Raw genomic sequence first — 16,047 nt, 5'->3', positions numbered from 1 at the left:
TACAACAACAAAATTCAGGACCTTCTTAAGGATGGTAGCTATACCAAAATCAAGAGATCCTATCAACTACCTGGTTACTAAAACCAACAATATCATCACTAATTCGACTTCTCTAATCGAACCAACCAAGCTGCTCTCTCTAAAACCTTCTGCTGCAAGACCACCCAGATTTTATGGCCTTCCAAAAATCCATGAAGGTACACCGCTCCATCCCATGGTCTCCACCAATAACTTACCCACCTACAAACTGGCCCGATTTCTGTCTGAGACCCTGCTTCCATTCACTGGCAAGACCACCTCAGCTGTGCTTAGCTCACTTGGTTTCTCTAATCAAAGACATCTCACTATCTCCCGATGATTTGCTTGTCAGTTTCGATGTAGTCACTCTGTTCACCAAGGTACCTGTGCCTGACACCATTCAGTCATTGAAGACTTGGTCCAACAGGGACTGAATTCTGATGTGCAAACATTGGTGAGGCACTGCTTTACCAACACTTACTTCACCTGGAATGGTACATTCTACAAACAAGATGAAGGTACCCCAATGGGTTCTCCCTTATTGCCAGTGGTAGCAAAAGTTTTCATGGAGGCATTTTAGACAGATGCCATCCAGACATTCACTCTACGTCCTGCCTTGTGGAAGAGATACGAAGATGACACGTTTGTCATCTGGCCACACGGCCTGCCAGCTCTGAAGCAATTCTTCAACCACATCAATTCCATACACCCAGCCATCAAATTCACCATGGAGGTAGAAAAGGACCATTATTGGATGTTTTAATCGAAAAGAGATCAGATGGCTCATTGGGACACTGTCTACAGGAAAGGCATCCGTGCTCAACTCCAGTCGCAGTTGAGCACTTCGTTGAGCAGTACTGATTTCTGTTCTTGCATTCTTGCTTATATCTATTTTTTTCCACCTGTTGTATATATTCGGTCTGAAAAGTTATGAAAATTTAATGAAAATTAAAAAACAGCAATTTTTCCGAAATTGTGCTAATTTATTAAATTATGAAAAATGTGTGTATGCTAATTAGAAAGGTGTAATTGTATTTAGTTATGCAAGTGTATGTATTTATGCTAATGTATGCAATTATGATAATTAGGATCTGCCTCGTTGTCTCGGGTGAAATATCAATTGGGATAATACAATGATGTAATTGTATGAAGTTATGCAAGTGTATGTAATTGTGCTAATTAGGCTCTGCTTCGTTTTCTAGGGTTGTATTATCAATCAGGATAATACAATGATTCTCACTTGAACTTTTACTAATTATGTCTGTGTGTTATGTCAGGTCTCAAAATTCAGATCTCTCCGCAGGATACAGTTCTTATAATTAAGATTATTATCCATGGACTTAAGAAGGCACCACTCAGACTCTTCTGTGTTAAGCAACTTTAATCTCTAAAAAAACCCATAAAATTTTAATATGCGAACACTTATGCTAGGAATGTCAACACAGTACTCCTGGAGATGTCCTCCTCATTGATCCGTATATTTAACCCTCAATGATGTTTGTTAAACTGGGTAACAGAACAATTGGCTCATTGTTCAGAGTAGGGTGATCATACACAGCGACAGTAAAAAGTCCTTAAAATGAATGTGACAATATTCATACGAACAGTAATAAAGAAACATGTGCCTAAGCAAAGGTAGACCTCAATGAATTCATTGGTAAGATTATGCAATTAACGAAATGTATTGGAACAATGGTGTGTGGTAGTGTGCCTGCTTGTCTAACAAATGTTTATCAATTGGCTAAGGGCTTTAATAAATTTGTGGGCAAGATTCTGTGATGAAAATAAATATTTTAACACAATTGTATCCCTGCGTGTAGATTCGTAACATAGATGTTTATAAATGTTAGTTTCATCAATGAATTCATTGGTACAGAGTATGCAATTAACAAGAATGACTAAAATAAATTTCGATTTAAAGCTTTCGTGACTGCAAGGATTCATCTTCTTTGGTTCTTTCGGTAAAGTCACGTAGAATGAGAATAAAATAATAAATTGATAAAATAAAATAACACAATAAAATTCTCACGACGTTTCGGCCACAACACAAGCGGCCTTCATCAGGTGAAGGGACGAGACTGTCTGGAGGACAGCGCTGTCTTATTAGTCCCAGCGCTGTCCTCCAGACAGTCTCGTCCCTTCACCTGATGAAGGCCGCTTGTGTTGTGGCCGAAACGTCGTGAGAATTTTATTGTGTTATTTTATTTTATCAATTTATTATTTTATTCTCATTCTACGTGACTTTACCGAAAGAATCAAAGAAAATTACTAAAATACTTCTAAACGACCGTATCTACGTAACTCAATGGGCAGCAATGCTTTCCACAATCAGCTAATAGTTGACGCACCACCTTAGGATGGCCACCCTTTTTGAAACACAAAGATAACTTTGGAGTAATCTTATTAGTCCCGATATGTGCGTTATTTGTGTATTGGTGTATTGCCTCCTTGCTCAACTCTTTGCGTTAAGCAGATGCCGAGGTGGGGCGTTTCTTGTACCAAAAATGTGTTGGTTCCCTGCTGAGTGATGAGTCGTGTGTGTGTGGGGGTGTCATACAGACGGCATCCTCGCTCTCTCTTGGCGGCAGCTGCAGGCCTCTCTGCTGCTGGATGAGCTGAGTCGGCACGACGCTTGTCTTTGAAGGTGCCCGATTGTGCTCGCAGCTCGTCCACTGGTCGCTGATGCCGACACTCTTGCTCGGTTGCGCCGGTCACGCTCTCTCACTTGCACCAGGCAAGGTTGGTCCTTGTAGGCTTGACCTTTGCAGGAGTGTGATCGGCTTCAGAGTCCGCACACTCGTGGGTAGTCGTTAGCCGCTGCTGCTGGTCCTGTGCGATGCTCGCTTGATAGATGCTTGGCGCTTTTCCGCCCTTTCTCCAGGTTGATTGCTTGTCGTTGCTCGTCACTCTTTCTCTCTCTTTCTCTCTTGCTGCAGCTGGGTGGGAGCTGACACTCAATGTAGAATAAAACTTTTAGCGATACTTCGTCTGCCAGCGCTGAACTCGTACTCGGTGACACATCGCTACTCTGCAAGCCTCACCATCCTTGGTCGATTGCGGGGCCCACCCCCGGAGCTTTCCACAGCAAGACTTAGTTGCATGATCTGTGTCCTTGCTTATATGTGAAATTCGCCCACCTCAGCTCGCCTTCTCACAACGGAACGGAATTCCTTTGATTTCGCTCTCAGCCTGTGGGAACAGCTGTTTGTCTGTTGTGTGTGTGTTCTAAGTTTATTAAAGTAATCTGTTGAGTCTCATCAAGGCCTGATTCCTGTCCCCTTCCTCAAGCCACCCCGCCATCAATGGAAATAGATGCTCCAAATTGCCCCCAAGTGCGTCCTTCCAGTCCTCCAACCCTCTGCAATAATTAATCTGGAAGGGGGGGGGGGGGGAGTTTCCCCTGTCCAGTTGCGTTCTCCCCCCTCTTCCTTCACGGTCGGGGTGTTACATTTTTGTCTCTCTCAAAGAGGGGCGCTGTGGCCTTTGAAGTCGTGTTCTCTCGTGCACCGGTTGGAAGTTAAAATAATATTTGACTTCTTATAGTATGATACCGTACCCTTTTTGCGGTTTTGATTCTGTGACTCAAGGTATGTTTTGAGCAATATTTGCAGTACTTCCGTCGTGGTTTGGAAATCCTTCATGGTGTTTGATATCTCAAGGGGAGGCGCCCTCCCTGTGTATGCAATGTCGTGCTACCATGTGCTGCTGGGAGACAAAGGCGGTTTGGAGACTCTGGTCCTTTGGAATACATATTATCTTGGTCGTGTGTGATTGACCTATTTTGCATTGTTTTCTTTTGAATTACCCTAGATCTGATACTTAATAGTTATTATTTGGTTTATGTTTAACCAAGATTTTTGATGTACCATAGTTGTTACCTCAGGTATTCTGAGGGTTTTATTAAGCTTTGTTCTCCTTTTGTGTTGCTAGGGATCTGTGCTTCTTATTTTCGAGTTAAATTTTGGTATCATGAGGTTGGAGATATAACTAGGTTTTGACTTAAGCTTTCGTGATTGCCGGAACTCATATTTGGTTATTTCGGTAAAGTCACATAGATAGAAAGATACAATAACAAATAAAAAATGTGGTAAGTAATAAAAGCCACTAATGTAGACTGCAGTCTGGTTCTTAATCTGAGAGTGTAGTGGCAGTCTGTAATGTCAATTTATACTTGTCGCCCTGTGCTCTGCGTCCGTCTGAATGGGGTGGTGCAACGACCGTGTTAGTATGTTTCGATTGAGACCAGGCGGTTCCTCCCACACCAGTGAGTCTGGATAGTTGTGAACTGTCCAAAACGTCCGTGGAGGTGGTGTCATATGGTTCTTTGACAATCCGGAGATTTCCCAGATTGTCATTATGACCTCCTCCCTCCAGTTGCTTTAATTTGGCAAGGCAGCTGGGGTGTGAGGGGTGGGAGTTTGCCTCACCCCTTCATGCCCCATGCTTCACCCCGATTATTATATAAAAAAAATTATAGGAATAGGTTTTACCCTTTTAACTGGCACAAAAACTGACACCTTTATTCAAGGCATCATGTTTGCAATAACCACAACACAAGCAGTCAAAATGCAAACAAAAAAGACAACTCTGATAATAATATGCACTGTCCTTGAATTTGATTGGTCCACACCCGAGACAGCTTTTCTTAGAGCCTAGTCTCCATTGGTGTTGGACCAGGAGACGCCAAAAGGCGTACTTGTTGGACCAGAAGACGCCAAAAGGAGTACAACTCCTGGTCCAACACCAATGGAGACTAGGCTCTAAGAAAAGCTGTCTCGGATGTGGACCAATCAAATTCAAGGACAGTGCATATTATTATCAGAGTTGTCTTTTTTGTTTGCATTTTGACTGCTTGTGTTGTGGTTATTGCAAACATGATGCCTTGAATAAAGGTGTCAGTTTTTGTGCCAGTCAAAAGGGTAAAACCTATTCCTATATCTTGATTCTGGCAAAGGTCTCATAAAAAAAAATTGGCAGAATTATTCCTACTATAATTTTTTGTAAAAAGGCCCGTATATACAACACACACCTCATGCTCTCTTCTCATAAAGGGGCAGCTGTTTTCCTTTTGAAGTCGCTTGGGCTGTTTGTTGTCCGGATGTCTTTACTACCAACATGTTTCTGTTCACGTTTTGGGCAGCGTTCCCCACGCTCCCACCACGGGCTGGAAGTGTTAATTTTTTTCGCATCAAACTTGCAGTCCTCTCTCAAAAAGGGGCGCTGTGGCCTTTGTAGTTGTGACCTATTGTGCACGGGTGTGCTTGCTGTCGCCATGTATTCCCGTCCTCTCATCACGGGTTGGAAGTAAAAAATATATTATTATTCACCTCTATTAGCTTGGCACCGAACCACTTTCCGCAGTTTTGAGCAGCGTTCACAGCACTCACGTCGTGGTTTGTAATTCTTACGTGGTATTTGATATATTAGGCGCCCCCCTGCATACATAATTTACTGCTACCATGTGCTGTTAGCTATTGGAAGACAAAGGGAGTTGGTGAGGCTCTGATCCCATGGAATACATATTATCTTGGTCTTGTGTGATTGACATATTTCAGATTGTATCACTTCTGAATGACTCTAGGTCTAATACTTTTAAAATTATTTAGTTCATGCTTAACCAAGTTTTGTGGCATACCATAGTTGTTACAAAAGATATTCTGAGGGTTTTATTAACCTTTGTTCCCCATCTGTATCGCCAGGGATCCGTGCTTATTCTCAAGTTATATTTTGATATCCTGAGGCTGAAGATATAGCTAAGCTTCAAATTTTACTGTTGTATTTTAAAAACCCCAGTCAGATCATAATAATTAACTGCCCTTGGGTGGATTTTGCTGTCCAAGGGAGGTTCGTGACCCCTGCCATTTCCTTCTTATGTTTGTTTTTGTTTTATCGTGGGTTGTTTCCTTTATGGCGGCCTTCTCTTGAAGTCAACTGGGGATTTCCTGCAGAATCTCATTAGCCCCCCCTTGGGTTTGCAGTTTTTTTTTAAATAATAGATTTTATGACTTCCCAAACAGGCTTGTGAGTAGTTATCCTCCAGCTGTCTTTTGTGTGGCAAGGCAGGAGGCAGGGGGGGGGACACTCACCCTTTCCATGCCCCAGCGCTACATCCCGATCAAAATTATGAAAAACAATAGGCAGAATCACTCAATAATTTTTTTTGGAAAAGGCATTTATGCAACATACTCTTCGAGTGAGAACAGGTTTTCTCCTTTTTTCTGGAAACAAGTGTTGAGATGTTAAAACACCAAACAGAAACCGTTTACAAGGAATGTGGTCAGAATGCAAACAAAAAACACTGATAATATATGCGTTATCTTTGAAACTCATTACTTCACACCAGAGACAGCTTTCCTTCAAGCCTCGTCTCAAACGGTGTTAGACCAGAGGACGCTGAAAGGCGTACAGCACAATGACAATGCACTATCAGAACAATGGGTGCCAAAAGGCGTGCTCTCAGAGTGTTTGTGATGAGATATGATACAAAACGCCAAGTTGCTGAGGCGATTAAGCAAGCACCATATACATGCTAATATCATAACAGTGAACGCTTGGGAGCTTATTGGCTCCCGCTCCTAGTTAGAGATCTACCCAACCCACAGGTCCGCAAATACCGACCGCTCTTACTCTGCAGGTTGAACCTAGGAATGGAGTATTCAACTTCACGTTCTTTTCATTAAAGGCCTGTGATAAAGGTGAATCTATTGGAGCTTCATTGTCTCAGGCTTACACATCTACAAGGTCTCCATTTGACTTTGTATTGTCTAAGAAGTCCACCCACACCTCCACTTCTACAAACTGCTGGGAGTTGCCTCGCTCTGCCTCACAGTCAGAAATCTCCTCCTGCTTCACGTTGCCTCCATCGATGTGAAGGTCCGATTTTGGAGTTGAATCTTCTTCACATTTTACCATAACTTCTTCGCTCTTCATCACTTCTTCACATTTTACCTTCGCTTCTTCGCTCTTCACTGTCGCCTCTTCACATTTCACCTTCGCCTCTTCAAATTTCTCCTTGCTACATTTCATAGTGTCCAAGCTGGAATTGACTTCTGGTTCTATTTTCAGGAGAGATGGGCTCATTGTAGCACTTTGACTTTCACAAGTCGATTTCAGACTGGACTCCTTGGGGATCTCCTGATGCCTGTGTGTTCTCTGGTGTCTTTTAAGAGGTGATGAACCTAAAAATTCCTTCCCACACACAGTGCACTTGAAAGGTTTCTCTCCTGTGTGTGTTCTCTGGTGTTTTTGAAGATGTGGTGACTGTGCAAATGCCTTCTCACACACACTGCACTTGAAGGGTTTCTCTCCTGTGTGTGTTCTCTGGTGGATCTGCAGAAATGATGACTCTGCAAATGCCTTCTCACAGACAGTGCATTTGAACGGTTTCTCTCCCGTGTGTATTTTCTGGTGTGTTTTAAGGACAGATGGATATGAAAATGCCTTCCCACACACACTACACCTGAAGGGTTTTTCTCCTGTGTGTGTTCTTTGGTGTTTTTCTAAATCTGATGACAATGCAAATGCCTTCTCACAGAGAGTGCACTTGAAAGGTTTCTCTCCAGTGTGTCTTCTCTGGTGTTCTTTAAGATTTGATGACTCTGCAAAGGGCTTCCCGCAAAGGGTGCACGTGAAAGGTTTCTCTCCTGTGTGTGTTCTCTGGTGTTTTTGAAGATGTGGTGACTGTGCAAATGCCTTCTCACACACACTGCACTTGAAGGGTTTCTCTCCTGTGTGTGTTCTCTGGTGGATCTGCAGAAATGATGACTCTGCAAATGCCTTCTCACAGACAGTGCATTTGAACGGTTTCTCTCCCGTGTGTGTTCTCTGGTGTCTATTAAGGGTGGATGAATCTGAAAATGCCTTCTCACACACAGTGCACTTGAAGGGTTTCTCTCCTGTGTGTGTTCTCCAGTGTTTTTGAAGAACTGATGACCATGCAAATGCCTTCTCACACACAGTGCACTTGAAGGGTTTCTCTCCTGTTTGAGTTCTCTGGTGCCGTGTCACACTTTCAGTACAATCCATGCTGTTTGCATCCTGGTCCCATTGTCTTTTTGAACCGGGCTGCGCTGAGTGCCTTTGCTCCATCAGACCAATTCTGCTGAGGAAGCGTCAGAAGATGCGTCAGCTGCAGACAGAAAAAATATCAACACCATCTACGTCAGTATCGAGGCACAGAGGAATAAATATATATACATAGTCACACATGACTTACACGTCTACATTTATTCATATACTCCAGATATTCCCCAATCCATCACACGGGCTGTGAAGGCACACAATGAGAGGGCAAATGGTTATAAATATGCCTGGAGGCCCTAGTATCTTCAAAATAAATATTAACCCAAAACACCAAGCAAATTTCAGCTAACATAGCAAAGGCTGTTGAAAATAATACTATTTGTACTATGCAGAAATGCATAAATTAATATTAAATTGCAACTTAGAGGTGTGAAGCCAGGCTCAGATTTGCTTGAATGCTTAGATGAACAGAGCTAAATTCAGCTGCATATATGCTGTGTTAATTTCCTGTTTCCATTCTTACAAAAAGTTTCAGAGGAAAACTAAAATAAGCTATTGTTTTGATTTAACCTCCATGTACAATTGTTAATATACTTTACTGCAAATACAAACTTGACACTGTCACACACTGGCATGGTAGAAAGGTGGTGGTGTGTCCAGAACCATGCCTGGCCGCATTCATCTGCTCAGTATTAGTGCATCCTCACTTCACCATGTAATTAATTTAAGATTATTCAACATAGCAGAGGCCAACAATAAGTTCAGCTTTCACTTTGCAATCATGTTTGCTTTCGGCAATAATCAAACTAATTGTTGAGTTCATAATGCACTACAGCTCTCTACAAAGATAAACTCTTAAATACACATACATTTCGCAAGGATCATTAACATTGTATAAACAAAACATCCATCATTCATGACGAATTGCAAGCAAACCTTATCCCAGTGCTAATGCCATGATAGGTGCAATTTAAGGCCATGTAAGTGTGGATTCCTTGTCAGCAGGTAATGGGAATGATCCAGGTGTCAAGGCATGACTGACAGAAGAACCAGCTGTGCTCCCCACTGTCTTGCTGGGTTTGAGGAACCCAGCGTTCCACCTATTATTCATGTGGGCGTCGCTCTTCTGGCCTCATCGTTTTTGCAGAGCAAATATCTATAATCTGCCCTGCAGCATACCCCACGGGATTCCTCCACAGAGGCCAATCTTGACACTCTGGTACCAGTCATCTGCAGGTCCGATCACCTTCACATCCTCCAATCTCTTCTCTAGCTAATGCCATGCCTGTTCAGCCTCTAATATCTGGACAAAAAGCTGCTTGAGCATGCAGTGTCTGGGAATGCGGGATTCATGACCGAACCAATGCAGTTTACAGTTTCAGTTTATTTTGGTATAGCCCTGTGAGCCATTCGGCTCTTGAATCGGGTGCAACCAGAACAAACAAAAAAACACGAACAAGAAAACATCTTAAAGTGACTATGTGACTGTGCAAACAGAAAATCCATGAAAAAACACAGCAAAATATTTCTGAAAAAAAGCACCGTACACCAACGCTGTGTGCAAAAAAATCCCAGTGCAGCCTCGCCTGCCAAAGAGATTCAAGATTATATTCTATATTGATATCTTAAGGATCTGTAAGCTTCTAATAGAATATAGTCTGGTTGAATAGAGGATGAATCATGGCAGGCCAGCCTTCATTGTGTAAGACAGCACAGATGGTCATTAAAATAAGTTCACATTTTGCATCCACAGAGTAATATCTGTGGCCAAGAAGAATCACAGCTTTGTTTGTTAGTTTCTAAAAACGCTGGTCCTGGTGAGGGTCGCGGTGGCAGCATGCTGAGTAGGATGGTCCAGGCCTCCCATTGCCTGGTGACAGACTCTAGCTCATCCTGGAGAATTTCCAAGTGTTCCCAGGCCAGCAGAGCGACATAGTCCCGCCAGCGTGTCCTGGGCCAGCCCCGGGGTCATCGCCCAGTGGGACGTGTCTGGTAGAGTTCCAGGGGGAGTCTATTCGGGGGCATCCTTACATATATTCTATATTGATATCACCCCTAGAGCCAGGGCCCAGGGGTTGTGTTCGCCAACAGTCATGCAAGCTCGAAATGGCTAAGTGGTGCCATCCTGTGTGCCCGCCATCTGCAGGATGAAGGGTGAGGGGCGGGTGCGATATGGCAGGGAGAGGGATGGTCTCAAGCCGGACTAGACCTTGGCGATGGACAAAGCTTTGTATGGAGAAAAAGTCCAGGCACCTTCCACACAGTGTTACACAGTCTAATGAAATAATGCTGCTCGACTAATTTGAAGTGAGACTTTGGCTGCCAAACCAGAGCTGGTAATGGACACATTAACCAGGTATGGGAGCGCCTCCAACACTTTTAGAACTGCCTGATTATTCATGAAGAGTTGAGGAGGTCCAGTGTTGTATGACATGACATTCCCAGGCAGGTGATTTATTTTTTGTGGAACATTTGCAAGGCCCCATTTCATGATGGAATTATCAAAGCACAGAACAAGATTCCCTAATTCCATCTCATTGAGTAGCGATTACCAAATCATCAGCAGATGTAACATGGTTGACCACCAGGGAACGATCCTTTAACTATAACCAGGCATCGATTAGTGTATCATTGTAACTGTAACGAATGCAATGGTTTTCATATGACCATTGGGAGTTTCTCACACTACATAGTTATTTCTTGATTTAAAGCTTTCGTGACTGCAGGAATTAATACTCTTCGGATCTATCGGTCAAGTCACGTAGATAGAAAATAATAGATCACGACGTTCCAATCACAACACAAGCAATCGTCTTCAGGTGAGAGAGAGCGAGAAAAAGCTACTGAGACAAGGTCTTATATAGGCCTGAGATGGGTGCATCAAGGTAGGTGGGTGGAGATAGAGATGGATGAACCACAGAGGCTGGGGCAGTGGACACTCAGCCTGTCAATACAAAGACATCCAACCTAGTAATGTCAGTTAACATCGGTAGAAAGGATGGAAACATCATAGCAAGTTAAGCCTTTACCTGGTTAATCACGTCCTTCCAATGATTGCTCAATTTGTACCCATCTTCTTGGTTGAAGTTGTCTATGTTTATATATCTGGATGGCTTCTAGAAAAATCTTTGATGATAGCCAGTGGGTTTCCAGATTACCTTCGTCTTGGAAATATCAATATCATGTGAGCCCACAGCATTAAAACAATGATCAGCCACGGCCGAGGTATTGGTCCTAACGTGTTTCAGTTCCGCCTTGTGTTCACAAACACGGCCCGAGACATGTCGTTTAGTTTCCCCAATGTAACTACTGCCACAGACACAACTTAGTTTGTAGACACCGGGGTATTGCATGTCAGGAATCATATCCTTCACAGATGGGATCAGATCACGAATTTCAAGCAGCTTTCTCTCTCTCTCACCTGAAGACGATTGCTTGTGTTGTGATAGAAACATCATGATCGATAATTTTCTATCTACGTGACTTGACCGAAACACCCGAAGAGTACATAGTTATTGAAGATGCTATGTAATGTAATGCATGGGGCCAGAGTGAATTTATGTCAGAAGCCAAGTTGAACAGGAAATGGTTCCGACTCCTGGTCATGCAGCTTTAGACCGTCCTGCCCAAAATCATACAAATCCTCAAAACATGTGAGCAGAGGCATAGCTTTGAAAACAAATAACAACCCATAGCCCCAAGCCTCTTTATGCAAAGATCTAGTTTCTGTTGAAAATCCGTACACCTCTGCTGACAATTTCAACCGAGAAGATGGATTCTGGCTTAGCAATCACTGGAAGGATTTGATAAACCATTTCGGGTCTTAATTGATTGTTCAGGCTTACGGTGGCTTTCAGACAGCATACATTAATTTTTCGTCTTCCCCCCCCCCTCCTCTTTTCCAAACATAGATGGACTCGTCCATCTAAACAAACTGTCAAATCGCTATCCGTGGTGCTAACGTTTAAAAATAAATAAATACGATCCGCCACTTCTTTCAAATGTTCTTGCCGTTGGTTTTCACACCTGATGATGACTGCTTGTGTTGCAGTCGAAACGTCGTGAAAATTTTATTGTTTTATATATTTGATTATTTTATTGTTTCCCTTAAACGTGACTTTACCGAAAGAACCAATAATATATATACCTCTGCTGTAGTCAATAGACGTAAAATACAGCAAACCTTGCATACCGTGGAGGTTACGTTCTTGGAAATTGCCGCGCAAAAGCTAAAAGCGCAACATTCAATACTTAAGCCCGATCTAAGTAATGGTGTTAGGTAAAGGTCAACTAAAATTAGCATCACAATTGAAATAAGTACTGCATTCCAAATAAACAATTGAAATAAACACGGAGAAACCGTATACAAAAAATAGTATAAATCTATAAATGATAAAAGGGGAAAACCTCTTCTTATATTTTGATACTGGCAAAGGAGGTCCCATGAAGTAGCTGCTCGCCCCGAGCTCCCATTGTTCTGATAGTGGCATTGTCTTTGTGCTGTTCGCCTTTTGGCGTCCTCTTGTCTAACACCGTTTGAGACTAGGCTCGAAAGAAAGCGGTCTCTGGTGTGGACCAATCTGTTTCACAGACAATGCATATACTGTACTATCAGAGCATGTTTTTTTGCATTTTAACACCTATTGTTGGTTCATTCTTGGAAACCAAGAATATGAATCCTTGCAGTCACGAAAGCTTTAAATCAAAATCTTAACACCTGTTTTGTTGCCAAAAAAATGGGATAACCTCTACTTATATTTTGATACTGGCAAAGGAGGTCCCATGAAGTAGTGAGCCAGGTGAAGACAAATTAAACTTTAGCAGAGAATTAAAGCAAATGCGATCAGGCGAGGGCAGGAAGCAAGGCCCCGCATGGCTAGGCCCCGCGTTGTAATGTTCCAACCTGGACATCGCTTCCATGCTCGCTGCTACTCAATTGATATCCCTACGAGAGAGAGCGAGAGAGAGGAGCGAGGCTCTACCTGGGTAAACAACAACAACAACCACCACAACAACAACAACCACGATGTGAACTTCTCACCACGGATCTCAGTGAGAGCGCGCGCGGTGCAGCAGCTTCTGGATATATCGTGATGTCACGCGGCAGCAGAAGGTGACATGACGTCACTTGCGTGGTTCAACACACAATCCCCTCCCCCAACGTGCGGCGGTGTAACTGAATAAATTATGTTAACGAGATAGTTTCATGTCCAGTGATGAGGCATGGATGCTGGACCCGTCACAATGAACTCGCGACGGTAATTTTGAATAAATTATGTTAATGAACCGCCGGTGACTGGACGTAGCTGTGCCAAAATAAGGATTTTTTACTGGAACAGAAATCGACAGTGACCAACCAGACGTGACGTCACGCTCAAAAGCGCGTTGGAGGGGGGGTTGGGGGAGGGGGTGAATACCTAGGTGACATGACGTCACTAGCTAGGTACACCTCCCTCAGGCGTCTCATACCGATGAGGTAATGCGGAGTTGTGACGTCAGAGAGCAGGGGTTTCAGTTTTCAGTTTCATTTATTTGGTACGTATAGCCATGTGAGCCATTCGGCTCTTGAATCGGGTGCAACCGCAACAAAAAAAAACATGAACAAGAAAACATCTTAAAGTGACTGTGCACAAACAGAAAAATCTAGGAAAAAACAGAAATATCTTCCAGAAAAAGCACATTACACCAACGCTGTGTGCAAAAATCCCAGTGGGATGCAAGTCAAACAACAACCACAAGACAACTTAGATTAAAGCCATTAGTTTAACTCCGTACTACAACAAACAAACATGGCCAAACCAAAAAACTTTTCGAAATCACCAAAATAAAGCCATAAAAGCAATGTAACAGTGATCATAGCAACTGTGACCGAAATTTCACAATAAACGACATAAACAACATGTACCACCAAACCCTATAGCCATAGCTGGCTGCATGAGTCACTCCACAACAGCAGGAGCATCAGTAGGAGTATCAACATGTTTCAATGCACCTTTAAAGATCAGCACACTAAATCAAAACACAAGTTAACACTTTGCAATGGTCATCCGGAGCGAAACATTTGATTATAGGCCACTGAATAGCAGTGGCAGCAAGGGGTGTACAAATCCTCTATAGCAGTTTTGAGTGAAGATCTCATAGGTAGTGATTCAAGTTGCAGTTTATTGGCAATAGCATTCCAGACCCTGGGGGCATCAACAGCAAAGGCCTTTCCTCCAGTATTTATACGGCAATAAGGAATGAGAAGCTAGAAAATGAGTGAAGACCTTAGGTCACATTTGTTCTTCGAAACAGAGAGGAGATCCAGCAGGTAGTCTGCAGATTTTTTTGTAAGTACATCGTGAATTTAATAAGATCTGGTGCACAAGCCGTCGAACATTAAGAGATGTTAAGTTTGACCCAATGTAGAGATCACAGTGGAGGGTCCTATATGGGCAGTTCAATGCAAATCTTAAGGCCGAGTGATGAATTGAGTCAAGCGTCTTCAGTACAGTACTTGGGGATTGATTTATACACGATGTCACAGTAATCAAGTAGAGGCAGTATGGTAGCTTTTATCAATTCCAAACGGAACATAGGGGAGAAGCAATGCTTGTGTCGATACAGAAAACCAATTTTTACTTTTGTCTTTTTACCAATATAATCAATGTGATCGTAAAAATTCAGTTTTGAATCAATGACCCCAAGATACTTATAGATATTGACTTGTTCTATTTGATCATTATTTAAGGAATGTAATTGGGGGGAAATAACTTCCTGCTTTAGTCCTGGTGAGAAGCATAGCACCTTGGTTTTGGAGGTATTCAGGACTAGTTTAAGAGCAACTAGCTGATGTTGTAGTTTGTTGAAATCACCCTGGAGCTTAGCAATCACGTCATCCGGAGAGCGGCCAGCAGAAATCAGTATCGTGTCATCTGCAAAAAGATTTACCATGGAATGAGTTTATTTTGAGTTTATTGATATTTCTATTCCTTTCCCATTGCTCTCTCTCTCTTGAACAGAGACTCCTTGGGTGCGTGAGCTCAACAACCACGTGAACACTATTGTGTATGTGTATACACATGGTATTCTATGGGTCTTTCGTTAAAGCCAAGCAGATAGAAAAATAATAAAAATATCACGACGTTTCGATCGCAACACAAGTGATCGTCTTCAGGTGGAAAAATACAGCGAGAGAGCTTCTGAAGCAGGACGTTATATAGGCCTGAGATGGGTGCAGCCCAAGGAGCCGTCCATAAATGACGTCACGCACCTGGGGGAGGGGGGGTGTCAGACATTTATGACGATGTGTGACGAGGGGGGGGGGTTGAGAAATGTGACGTCACATCAAAATGCGCAATTTTTTATAAGTATAGAATTACTCATTGGTTTTATCGGTAAAGTCACATATGTAGAAATACCATAAAATTATATTAAAATAAATCAATCACGACGTTTCGACAGTAACACAAGCGATCTTCATCAGGTGTAAAAAAAACAAATAGCGAGGGAGCATATAGGGCGACACCAACGCAACATATAGAGAGCGCCAAACTGGCCTGACTGGTTTTGCATCACGTAATTTTTTCTTAGGTTGGTTGAATTTCCGTCTCTCATCTTCTTGTTGTATTTACCTCCGTGCAGTTTGGTGATCTCTATGTGTTGCGTTGGTGTCGCTATTTGTTTTTCACACCTGATGAAGATCGCTTGTGTTGCGGTCGAAACGTCGTGATTGATTAATTTTAATATAATTTTATGGTATTTCTACATACGTGACTTTACCGAAAAAAACAATGAGTAATTTATGCAGTCACGAAAGCTTTAATTATTTTTAGATTTAAAGCTTTCGTGACTGCAGTAATTCATATTCTTAGTTTTTTCGGTAAAGTCACGTTGAAGAGAAACAACAAAATAATAAAATATATAAAACAATAAAAAATTCTCACGACGTTTCGACCATAACTCAAACGGTCGTCTTCAGGTGTGTTGGTTCGCATAAATTTATTTTTAATTCTTTATTAACACACT

At 42.4% G+C, this 16,047-nt stretch overlaps 1 protein-coding gene across 3 annotated transcripts; it reads right to left on the bottom strand.

Moving 5' to 3' along the window:
* Nucleotides 1-4,808: 4,808 nt before the first annotated feature.
* LOC116957276 (uncharacterized) lies at nucleotides 4,809-13,182 on the bottom strand. 3 transcript variants are annotated; one of them, XM_076055494.1, is made up of 2 exons: nucleotides 13,082-13,162; nucleotides 4,809-8,119 (listed from the first exon to the last, which is right to left on the bottom strand). In XM_076055494.1, exon 2 carries the CDS (start codon nucleotides 8,104-8,106, stop codon nucleotides 6,745-6,747), a length of 1,362 nt encoding a protein of 453 aa, XP_075911609.1. In that variant the 5' UTR covers nucleotides 8,107-8,119; nucleotides 13,082-13,162; the 3' UTR covers nucleotides 4,809-6,744. The 3 variants fall into 3 exon arrangements, with proteins under 3 accessions (XP_075911609.1, XP_075911610.1, XP_075911608.1); XM_076055495.1 differs by having other exon boundaries at nucleotides 4,809-8,116; nucleotides 13,082-13,155; XM_076055493.1 differs by having other exon boundaries at nucleotides 4,810-8,146; nucleotides 13,082-13,182.
* Nucleotides 13,183-16,047: the final 2,865 nt, after the last annotated feature.

Source organism: Petromyzon marinus, chromosome 71, assembly GCF_048934315.1.
Source record: "Petromyzon marinus isolate PM22_M1 ecotype Great Lakes invasive population chromosome 71, UKy_Petmar_22M1.pri1.0, whole genome shotgun sequence".
NCBI classification, from domain to species: domain Eukaryota; kingdom Metazoa; phylum Chordata; class Hyperoartia; order Petromyzontiformes; family Petromyzontidae; genus Petromyzon; species Petromyzon marinus.
Note: the sequence above shows the minus strand (reverse complement) of the source record. Positions and strands in the feature narration are given on the sequence as shown.